The 12,198-nt window shown below is 34.9% G+C and overlaps 1 protein-coding gene across 1 annotated transcript; it reads right to left on the reverse strand.

Annotated features, from left to right (window-relative positions):
- Nucleotides 1-5,966: 5,966 nt before the first annotated feature.
- LOC140780566 (F-box/kelch-repeat protein At1g74510-like) lies at nucleotides 5,967-8,526 on the reverse strand. The gene is made up of 2 exons (XM_073126203.1): nucleotides 6,174-8,526; nucleotides 5,967-6,092 (listed from the first exon to the last, which is right to left on the reverse strand). Exon 1 carries the CDS (start codon nucleotides 7,559-7,561, stop codon nucleotides 6,269-6,271), a length of 1,293 nt encoding a protein of 430 aa, XP_072982304.1. The 5' UTR covers nucleotides 7,562-8,526; the 3' UTR covers nucleotides 5,967-6,092; nucleotides 6,174-6,268.
- Nucleotides 8,527-12,198: the final 3,672 nt, after the last annotated feature.

A 12,198-nucleotide genomic window follows, 5' to 3' on the forward strand; every position in this document is an offset into this window, starting at 1 on the left:
ATAAAACTTGGAATTTTGAACTCATCAATAGTTGGTGTGGGACTTGGGAGGTGGTTTAGTAGCTGTGTAGTGGGGTGGATGTATTAATAATCCATAGGGTCCATTTGGGCATGAAGAGAACTAAATTGTCAGAGAGGGAAGTGAAAGGCCATTTGAAAGGGTGGGGGTGGGGGACCTGAGTTGGTCCTATCAACAAAAGGAGGGTAAGGGTTGGCTTTATTACATATATAAGACTGCCACAAATAGGCAGCTATATGATACTTTACTACACCCTCATGTTTAACTTCACACTAGAAATACATAAAAGGAGGAGAGAATCCAAAAGTGCACAAGAACATGGACTTTGCCCTCTCTACAATGGATAGCAATCAGATGCCCTAGTGAGTAGTGAGGAGTGAGGAGAGGGAGACATTAGACATGACACTTCTCAGGAAAAGGGGGGAAATACTTTGCCTGCCCTACCATTTCTATTTCCCTAGAATTTAATGCTTCTTTTAATCAAATTAATTTAGAGAATAGATGATTTTCTAATTTATTTTTAGCAATTTTTTTACTTGGGTATTCTTAATTTATTTCAGTGTTGTTATTCCACCGAGAGACTTAAACTTCTTTTTTTCTATAAAAATCTTACGATATTTCTCCAACGAGCTTAAAATATAGTCATATTTAATGACACAGAGATTTGATTAGAGAGAGAAAAATGATTGGATCTTTTCTGCACGTGACCTAATAGATAGATTTGACTATAAGACCTAACATCTAAAAATCTCCACTTTTATTAGCTAAAAGATAGCTACTTATTAACTCATCAACTATTCTAAACACTTAAGTTATTAGACGACTCTAAATTTCAAGAGGTTGAAGAAGTGGACTTGAATTAATATATTTTACTTTCTAATATGTCACACCTTAAAAAAGGACAATACTTTTTACTTAATGATAGGCATGCATGAATCCAATTACAGCAGTGAAGTTTAGGTCACATTCTAGCTTATTTGAGAGTCCTTTATAATTTTATTTCTACTAACAGTTTACACCAGTAGTCTTAGTCTCTATCAAACTTGATACTGCATGCCTTAGCCAATCTTGCATGGGTTGCCCCCATCTTGGGTGATACTCACACATGCTATTGTCTATCCCACAGTTTATCTTCCAACTTTAAAAAAAATTCAATAATTATTGTAAGAATAAGAATAAGAACAATGCATTACTTCGTAAATATTTTACGAACAATGTCGATGTGGCATCATCCTGTCCGCGTTTAGGTTTTTCTTTTCTTTTTAAAAAAAAATTATGTGTTAAATCTTAAACTGTTCAAAAGTAGTTTCTATCTTTTTACTCTTAAATAATGTAATATGAAAAGAGTGATCGAAAAAAAGAGAGATAATATATATGTATTCTTTTGACAGAAATGCTAGGAAAAAAATAATATATGAAATAGATTGTCTTTTGGTTTTTGGGGGTCCAAAAACCTGTATATAAATGAAGGAGAATACATTAAACATATTTAATTATGCTCTTAATTATCAAGCAAATATGATTAAAACCTTGGTTTACAATATTTAGAACTATAAATCCAGAGAAATAATAATGCCTCACAAAACATAGATCTAACTAACATATCTAATCTTAGTTAATTGGGCCGGGCCTGATTCGGACCATATTGGGTGCCCACAAACACACTCGGTGAGTTTTAATATCTCCTCTTTTTTTTCTTTTTTTTTATACCTTTTATATATCTCTTATTGATATGCATACACTTCAAAATACATGGCTTTCATAAGTATACCTTTATATATATATATATATATTTTTTTTTTTTTTTTTTTTTTTTTTTTTTTTTTTTTTTTTTTGCATGAGAATCCCTTGGAAAACACACAAAATATTCCTATGCTAGTTTTCATACATTTCGCTTTTTAAGGGGTTTTTTTTGACCTTTTCTATTAGATTATTAAGACTTAACCTTATTTTTATTAGGATGTAAGATGTGTGAATATTAGCTTTGGAAGGGTATACGTGTAAATCATTAGATAGGAGAAGTTTACATAAACTATGTTTATTATATTAGTGTGTCTATTAATACCCAGTTAATATTTAATTTATTTGAAAGAATTAAGGCCCAATAAATATAAATGCCTAATATTAGAATCAATATACCTTTTAAGACAACCAGTGAAGCTAATAAGAAAGAGTGAGAGGAAAAAGAGTAATGATTTAAAAAGGAAACAGAATCAGTTCTTTAATAAATAAATTGAGACTTAGTTCCTATTTCATTAAATGTTCAGATATAATCCTACCTAGTAATCATGGGCCTAAAGGATCACACACTATATATATTATTGGGCCAAGCCCATGTAGTTAGGGATTTATTAAAGAATAAGTGAGCTGATATGGGCCCAGTTCCAGAAAAAGAGCCCATCTATTTAGAACTTAGATATGAGAAATTTGTTAAAGACACCCTATATTTTACTTTTATTACCATCCATTCCTGACCATATGAATATTTATCATGAACTTTTATATAGCAAAATAAAAAAAAATTTTGTGAATCTTATAAAAGAAAGAAAATAATTTTTATTCGGTCAGCTACTGTTAAGCTAAAATGAAAGTGTAAATGATAATAAAAATAGTATCGAGAATGCCGTTTTAATAAATTTCATATGTATATATATATATATATATATTATTTATTTATTTTTTTTAATTTTTTTTTGTTTTGGGGGGGGGTTGTACGAAGGCCTGTGGAAAACTTTCTTGCTGGAAAATCTTAGTACACTGCTACTGGACGTTGCACTTTCGATCATTGAAACGTACGGTCAATGATGAGGCCCGCTTTTAAATCGTGGCCGTAGAAAACCCACCGGGCCCACCAATTGAACGGCCGTGATCAACTGCCAGGACTGCATCGCAGAGTTCGTAGTACGGGGCAATACAGGAGAACGAAGAAACAAGTGTATATAGAAACGTACCTCGGGATTAGCGCACGACAAGCAGTGTACTGCTATGACTATCAACAGAATGAACGGCTGAGATGATCTTATCCACTTTGCGCTGTACTTTAAGATGGCCCACTGCCACTGGGAAAGGCGTACTTGTACGTAAATGGGGTTATCCTATACGGACGGCAGAGATTTTGATTTGCAAATCGGACGGTGGTGATGAAAAGATAAAATCGAATCCACGACTAAGTGATGCCAGTGTACTCACATATCAGCATATATAACTTTTAATGTGGAAAAAGTTATAACGAACTTTATCCACATCTCATCACCACAAAATGTTTATTATCAAAAGCAATATGAAGCTAAAATAATGGCTGCTAACTCTTGCCTTCTAAAGTATGAATATAAAGAAGAAGAAGAAGAAGAAGAAGAAGAAGAAGAAGACCATATCCTTTGTCACAAAACTAGAAGAAATCATCCAAAGCTATGGAACTTAACAAACTAAAAAGATTTCATGTGAAATGCAAATGTCATTCTTTTTAGCTTTCATTTATTCCAACTAAAGCAATAACTTTTGCAAAGTCCTCCAGCATCATTTTCAGATGCTCATTTTACTCTTATTCTCCACTAAATTATTCCCTATCAGCAAGAAATTTGATTGGATTATATGACAATAAGATGCTAAAGCATATATAATCAGAAGCCCAACATGGAGTTATTCTTCAGGTGCATAAGCATGTCATATATTCCAAAGTAATCAATCTGGGAAGAAAAGTAGGAGAGTATTTGATTCTTACAGTGAAACTATCAGAACCTCTCTATATGCTAGCAACTAGCAACTGCCAATTGCTTCCCCTAAGGTTTTGTAGGTGTTTGGGGAACCCACCTATCTGACTTGAAGCAATGAGAATAACTTTTGATATGCTAATGCCCCATCATATCTATAAAAGTAGACAGTACTACCAAAAATATCATGCAATACTGACAAATAAATTAGATATCTGATACACTGCAATCAAGAAATGCTGAAGCTAATGGACAACTTTTTTTTTTATTACAGCAGCAAGCCAAAGAATCTATAAGTACTTGATGTGTAGATACCTTCAATTCAAATGGAGTTGCACACCAATTCTTAATTGATTTTATCAACTACATAGTGCCATCAAACTACCAAAGCTACCCAAAAGTCAGACATCTATATTTTGGTTGTAAATACCTGCAATTTTCAATTAGGTAGCCAAAGATTAGAATTTCAATCCTCATAACACTACGGACCATCAAATCAATCACAAGATAAAGCTACATTTGTCTCATAAGATGTAGTCAAGGCACAAGCATACTGTCGCCAAAATTATGACAACAACACAGATCCACAGTATCATTAATCCACCTTGCTGAAAGCAAGTTCAGCAAATATTTTGAATTAACAAGAGTTCCAAGCTTAAAAGTAACGCAAGATGAGTACTTTGTGCTTTCCAGAATCAGATATCAGATCAGAATCGATAGCAGAAGCATCCATACACCATCATAAATAGAAAGGCTGTTATATATATATATATATATATATCTTACTTTATCTGGCTTGGCAAACCATATCTGAGGCTTTTCTGTCATCATGCATATGTCTCTATTTTTGAGCCTACAAAAGGTAATGTGGGTGTGTCGCGCTTGCATAACTAGCATAAGTAATACCTTTAATGTTCAAGAAAATGCACAAGGCTTACGGCTCAAGTCTTAGGCATAGCGTCGATAAGTCTGAACTCTGAACTCGTCTAGTTATGAATCTTCCTTATGAAACAACAGATGGATTCATATATGTGCTTCCAAGTTTAAAAGGTGGGCGATCCATCACACCACATCAACCGATAGGATTTATATGTTCTTGGGTAAACCACTACTTGATCCAACAAGAACAATGAGAAGTATACATGGAATCCTCTACTTAGGCATATTTGCATCGTAAAAACAAAAGTTTGTCAATGCACTCAGTAAGCGGAGGAGATCATTCTAGTACGACAAAACCCAGACATGTAAGATGACGATAGCAATCTTTACCAGAGTTTTATGTGCGCAGAACAAATAACAGGACAGAACATTCTTTTTTATTAATGGCATTGTTACCCTATTAAATAGCACAAGTTGATTAGAGCATTTGCAATACCTAATCATGTAAGTGCCATGCAGAAAACTAAGAAATAGCATAATTTGATATAAATATATATATATAAGAGGAAAATAAATGATACTTTTTGAAGTGGAGAAGGTAAACATTAAAAAGAGAAACAAAATATAAGGTATCAAAAGAATTTCAAAGATATCATTATGTAATAGAAATAATAAACGATAGTACGAAAAAGCATCGCTAGTTCTTTATATCAGTAACTTAGCAAAATAATATCTCTTCATATTTTTTATTTCACGCTGTCGAAACTTCATTCCCCAGTGAATTAATACCTAACAAAATGTAACAAGAATAACTTTTGCTTTCCATGGTAATCCAGACAGGCTTGATGGAAAACCAATTTTAGAACCTAAAGTAAGTAACAAATGGCTTTTAGATAGATATGATTTAATGAAGAAAATGTTGTTAATACATTATGGCAGCAACTAAGGAAGGAAATGCATTAACTCAGAGAATAAACTTCGAGTTAAAAAGTGCAATCCGTTAAATGAGCATGTATCGCTAGACAATCATGAAAAACCCTTCACCAAATCTAAGTCTCATTCCATTTAAGGTTGCAGATCATACTTTCCACCTTGAACTAGAAAACCTGAACTACGAAATAAGGCAAGGGATGGGCTGCATAATCTTCTCATAATAGATTAGAAGAAACTGCCTATACCTGATCAAACAAGAATGGTATAATAAATGGTGATACATGGAAAATCACCATAAAGGGAAACCAGATAAAGCGCAACCGTAACGTAAAACAAAACTTTGCTTTTTCTTCATTTTCCACAAGGCATGGGCAACATAAGAATCATAAAGGACTAAAAGAGAAGTTTCATAGATGATTCAAGACATTCTAAAAATTGTGGATGCATTGAATTATTAATGTAACACTGTTCTGCATGGTCCCATGTCTTTGATATCATGAGGGCCTTCCAGATGCAAATAAATGAAGGGATTAACCTGAAAAAACAAGAGAACTAAAACTCGAAAGTTACATGAGACTGTTCTACTGAACCTTCAGTTCAATGAATTTCAGAAAAAAAAAAGGGAAAAGTTACCCATCAGGCAGAATCAGTATTTTAAGCCCTCGATTAAGCCAGTCTTGTGCATCCTTCCAGCCTAGAAGTACAGTACATTTGTCATAACTCAGAAATCAGCAGCCCATCACGGCACAATTATAAACAAAGCTCCCAGAATGCCGGCTCGCAATTATATTCCACTCTGGTGGTCCCTCATTTGGAATCCATGAATTGAGCTCAATCATGCCTCCGCCCGATGCCCTTGGTCCTCCAATGACAATTAGTCGTTCTCCACACGCCCGGAATGCCAAACCCCAACCGTTCATTGAAGCAGATCTCTCAGGCAACCTTCCCAGTGTGATCCATGCATTATTCACCTTATCGTACTTCCTCACCTCCTTTTGAGCATAATCAGCGGCATATAACTCATTGCTCACGACAGCAACAAGTGGAGGTGCACCACTTGCACCGTTGAGTCCTGCGGACATGTTTGGGATCACCCTCCAAGAACCTCTCTCCAAATCATATTCCTCTCCACATGTCAAAACTTCTGTGTTGGTAGCCATTCCACCAATGACATAAAACTTTCCATCCATGAACACACCAGAGCACATCTTCCTAGCTTTATTCATGCTAGGCAGAGTGGTCCAACTCTGCTGCTCAGAATTATAGAGCTCTGCAGAACTCAATATAGTACCCTGAGCATCAGTGCCACCTGCTATAATGGCTTTCTCTCCAAGGCTAGCAGATCCAAACAAGCACCTAGGTGAATTCATTACAACCCCAGCCGACCACTTGTTGGCCAGAATAGTATATCTGAGAACAATTTGGGAAGTCAACCCCTTTCCAAAAACAAGGAGCTCGGTGCCTACTGCCAGGGACTCCTTATCGGAGCACATGAAACATTCATTAGGGGGCATCTTAGGTACGCTAATCCAGCGTTCACGGTAGGGATTGTACGCATCCCATTCGAGCACGTTGCATGAGAAGTAGACCCAGTGCTCTGTAATCCCCATCTGCCTCCTCAGTTTGTAAAGCTCCCCGTTGCGGATTAAGGACTGGAAGTTGCGGTTGAGGGAAGCAATGGTGCCGTAATCAGATCGAGAAAGGCGGAGGAGACAATTGATTGTGAGATCCCGGCCAATCGGGGTGATGAGGCAGCTTGCATCATCATAGTCAGCACCGCCGTTGTGGTGATCAGACTCGCAAGGTGGTCGTTCCTTGTCTTGGATATCAGGGGTATGAGGATGCTGTGGGGATTTCTTTCTTTTACCCCTCTCACCCAAATCTTCCTCTTCCAGTTCCTCCAGCGGACGTTTGCTGCTCGAGGACTCGAGGATTTGGCAAGCCATGTAAGCCCACTTGGATTCTTGTTCACAGGAGCTCGGCAATGCTCTCGAGATCAGGCAGGATTGACCCTCCAACATATCTCGGAAGCCCCCAATTCAATCAAGAGAATAAAGATTGGCAATTAGGAACCACTTATAGCTGCTCAAATCTCTTATGCCACTACCTAAATGACTAAAAAGGAAAGGAACCTTCAACTACTTCGATGGAACCAAGGTTCAAATCTAAGTTAGGAGAAAACAAGCAAAGCTGACCCAGATTGGAAATTTTAAGTTTCTTCTATTTTTCTTTCTCGTTTCTAACTTCTTGAATACAAGATCTACAATCTTTAAGAAAAAGATCTACTTCTTTTTTTTTTTATCAGGATAGCAAATAACTCTGTAAAAGACAAATCTTTAGAAGATTTTTGCTAGACCCATCACCCAAAAACTGATGAATGACCGATTTGGATGGAGAGAAAAAAAAAATGCAACCTTTCAATCGAATCGGATCGATCTCATCAAGGCTTTAGAGAAGACCCAGAGACCAAAACATCAAAACAAGGACAACAGAGCGGAAGAGAGCACCTAGAGGACGAGGACGACCCACAAATAGATCTTGCGAGTTCAGATCAAATCAGTAATACCCACCAAAAAAAAGATCCAATTTTCAACTAATCCCAGATCAAGATAAGTCCCTATACCTCTAAAAAAAGAAAAAAAAAGATTTCTTTTTGAGACCAAGGACGAAGGGAGAAGATGGAGATCTCGACGAGGGTGATGGAAAGATGGAAACTTACTGATGGGTTTTTGTTTTCCTCCCTCGCGTTAAGAAAGAGGAGGTGGGGAGGAGGAGAGGCCCTTAATGGGAATTGGGAATTGATACTTTTCTCTCTCACTCTCTCTCTTCTCCTCTCTTCTCTTCTCTTCTCTTCTCTCTCTCTCTCCTCTCTCTCTCTCTCTCTCTCTCTCTCTCTCTGCGTGCTATAATACTCTTCCCATCTTCCTCTTTTCCTTTTTTTTTTCCTCTTATTTCGATTCTTCTCTCTCCTCACCACCCTCGAAATCCTAGAGCTGAGCTTTGGGGTCGTATTTATCTCTTTCACACCCCCAAATCTTTTTAATTCTTTTTCTCCATTTCCCCCCTCTGTTAAATCATAATTTTATTTCCGAAAAGAGTGAAAAAGTCCAACATATAGTCGACTGCTAAAAAGTCTTCATTTCTCTTTCTACCTTTTCTGGAATAAATGACGATATAAAATACGAAGAAGTTTTCGTTACGGCTCTCTTTTGTTATTTTTGTCTTTTTATTATATTTTTGAGTAAATTTATGGGATAAATCGAGATGGAGGAATATTAGATCTCGAGGCTGTTGCGCCGCAGGATTAGGATTAAAAAAAGTGTACCACACACGTGTGCATACCACACTGGCCGCGAGGAATTTGAGGACGGTACACGAGTTAAGGATTAGTTTAAAACAAAAAACAGTTTATGCTCATTGACTAAACTTGTCGACTATAATACTAAAATTTATTTCTTATGACAATTGAATGGCGTTTTATTTTTTTACCAAAATGCTCATAAAAAAGTCAGAATTACAAATATGTCGAAATAAAATAATATTTTTAACGCAAAATGAAAGAAAATAATTATAAGCAAAATGGCACAGTTACATATATATATATATATATATATTACTTTGAACTGTGCATAATATTTTTTTTCTTATTACAACAATCATTCAATCGAGTTGATGGTACTACAAATATTAAAAATGATAAAGAAATGGGAGTGGAATTATTAAAATACAACTCCCCCATTAGGCCCCATTAGTATTGTACACATCTAAACCTTATTTATATTAAATAAAGTTCGTATTGTCTCCATCATTATATATCTTTTATTACTATTGCCTTTGTTTAGTATTGGTGGATCCAACTCCAGCTATGGTGGTCCCGAGTCCATCAAAGTTGACAGGGGAATCGGACGGGTCTGATTGGCCGGAAGGGTGGGCCCCGGATGAGACGCGTCGAATGATAGGATTAGTTGGTAGGTTTATTTCTGGGTGCGATCGTAACTGTATGTATGATCGGTTGCGTTTCCCCATTGGACGCCGGAGGAAAGTCTAAATTTGACAGTTGGGGGAGGACGGCTGCGTTTATACATTTTCCTTTTTTCTTTTTTAATAGCGATATTATTTTTTTTATTTTTAAAAAAAAAATCTATTTTAACCCTTCCCTTTTCTCTTATTTTTAGATCAAACTTTTTTTTTTTGAGAAGAACCTGTTTATTAGCTTTTAAAATTATTTTCCAAGATTTGAAAATGAGGGGTTGAATAAAAAATAATAAAAGAAAGTCTAAGAGATATATATATATATATATATTCCAAATTTATTGTTATTTTTTGATAGATTATTGATTTATTGTGATGTAAACTCTATCTATATATTTCTTAATTGACTGGCATATCTCTTTAGAATTATTCAACCAACACATGGGTCAAAAGACAATACTTGAATCATAATAATCCAATAACGCGTTGCAAAATAATATTCTTTTTTTTTAAATTTTTCTTTAACTTTTATGAGCAATGATTACACATAGTCAACCCATGAAATTTGATCACCTTTGAAAGAAAGAAAAAAGAAAGAATAAGAAGTTAAATTAGAGTTTTAATAGAAAAGGAAGAAGAATAAGAAGAAGAAGTTCGCTTTTCCATTCTTTTCTATTACATACTTGCTTAGATCATAAGGTTAAGGATAAGGCCTGTGCTCACTTTGACTAGATTCTAAAGCCCAATTATTTGCAGCTAAATTCTAAAGCCACTAACTTAGGTACTGCTAATTAGCAGGCAAATTAAACTACCTCATTACATTGGACGATCAAAGAGGAAAAGAGAGGCTCTAAAGTGGGTTTGAATGGAAGAATTAATCTAAAGTGGGTTTCGTGTGGGAGAAGAAGAGGTAAGAAGGACACAAAGATGGGAGTCAAAAAGGATGAAAGTAATTAAGAGAGCTAGTGTTTTCCACATGGGATAGCTCACAACTTTCGGACTCTAATCACTACCATGATTAAGTGACAATTAGTACAATAGATGGAAGTAGAATCCAATGGAGGTTTCTTCAATCCTTTCCTAAGCGGATTCTTTTGTTCTTAATCAAGCTGTTAGAAAAGTAGTAGCAGGGATGATTCCATTTGTACGTAGTACTTGTAAATTAAGCTCTCAAATGGTATCTTATGCTCGAATAAGAATGATCAACCTGGTGCTTGGAACGAACCTTCCTTAGTTTTTTTCTTTCCCTCTCTCTCTTGAGATTTCTGTGAATCGAGTCATGTACCCTTAATCAAGCTGTAAAGAGGTTAAACTGAAAGAGATAATTTTGGAGGAACCTTGTAGTGATCTATAATTGAGGGAACATAACTAACAAAGACTTTGAATAATTAATGTTATCCACTCATTCTAATCATCAAAGATTACTGGAGTCCAAATTGACGCTTAAGCTAAAATAATTCAGTGCCATAGTTTCCTATAAATACTAATTATTTTTACAATAAATTCTAAGTGTAAAATTAGATTTGGAGGATCCATTGAAGAATTATGCTCTTCGGGAAAATTGCATGTCACACCATATATTCTCACAAATTTACGGTTCACGTCTATCTTAATCATTGGAGCCAAACTTATAAGAGGGTATTTTGGTAAAAAATTAGCAATTTTTTCTTTCTTTTGAGAATAAGGCTAGAAAGAAACATGCTTGAAAATGTAAAATATATATATATATATATATATAGTGTGAATCTTAAATTATAAGTGTGAAATATAATTTTCTCTTATAAAATTATGAGAAATTTATAAATAAGACTCTCTAATTTTATTTTAATTTATAAATAGAGATTTTATTTACGAAAAACTATAATAGGAATTTATATAAGCAAATCGAACCTTGAAAAAAAAAATTGCATTCAAATACTAAGCCACACTCTATCTTGTCAAAGTGCTGGTTAAGATAAAAGCTTCACTCAGTGGAGGCTCAATTTGTAAATAATAAAAACGGAGGACTCTATTTGTAATATAGTCAAAAATATTTTTCTCTAATATTATTGATTGATTGATCGGTTGAAACTTGGTTATCTTATTTAAATTACAAGATAGCCCAAAGCGTGCGCCATGCGTCCGCATAAGGGTCCGTAGCGGTGCGGCGCGGCGCACCAAACCCGGACCCATCGCATTGGAGAGCGACCGCACACCAACTCCTTATCACCAAAATGTCATATACTTTTATAACATTTGGTAGCCTAACTATACCTTATAATAATAATAATAATAATGTATATTATATTTTATATGTGTCATATAACTGAAAATAATTTTTTTTTTTAAAAAGGGTAAGCTTCATATTAAATATTATGGGTTTTTTTTTGTATAATTGCCGACGAAAACTTTTTTAAACATCATAAGTGCCATTGGAGTTTGGTTAGGAAAATATTATTGTGGCCTTATATAAATTGTTAAAAAAATATTATAAAATGATCTAATGCTATCGGATAACATAGTAACATAGTACAAGACAAGGAGGAAATAGTGTATGTACAATCCAACAAATTTGAAGAAAGAATATTATTCTAGTCATAGTAAACGAAACGAAGATAGGGAGATATAGTAATAGTGATAGGAAAAGAGAGAGTTTCGAATTGGCATACAAAACACACGGGGTTTTGGTAAAAGCGATAAGAGCAGC

Source organism: Typha latifolia, chromosome 1 (genome assembly GCF_019914945.1).
Source record: "Typha latifolia isolate L0001 chromosome 1, TyphaL0001v2, whole genome shotgun sequence".
In the NCBI taxonomy this organism is placed as follows: Eukaryota; Viridiplantae; Streptophyta; class Magnoliopsida; order Poales; family Typhaceae; genus Typha; species Typha latifolia.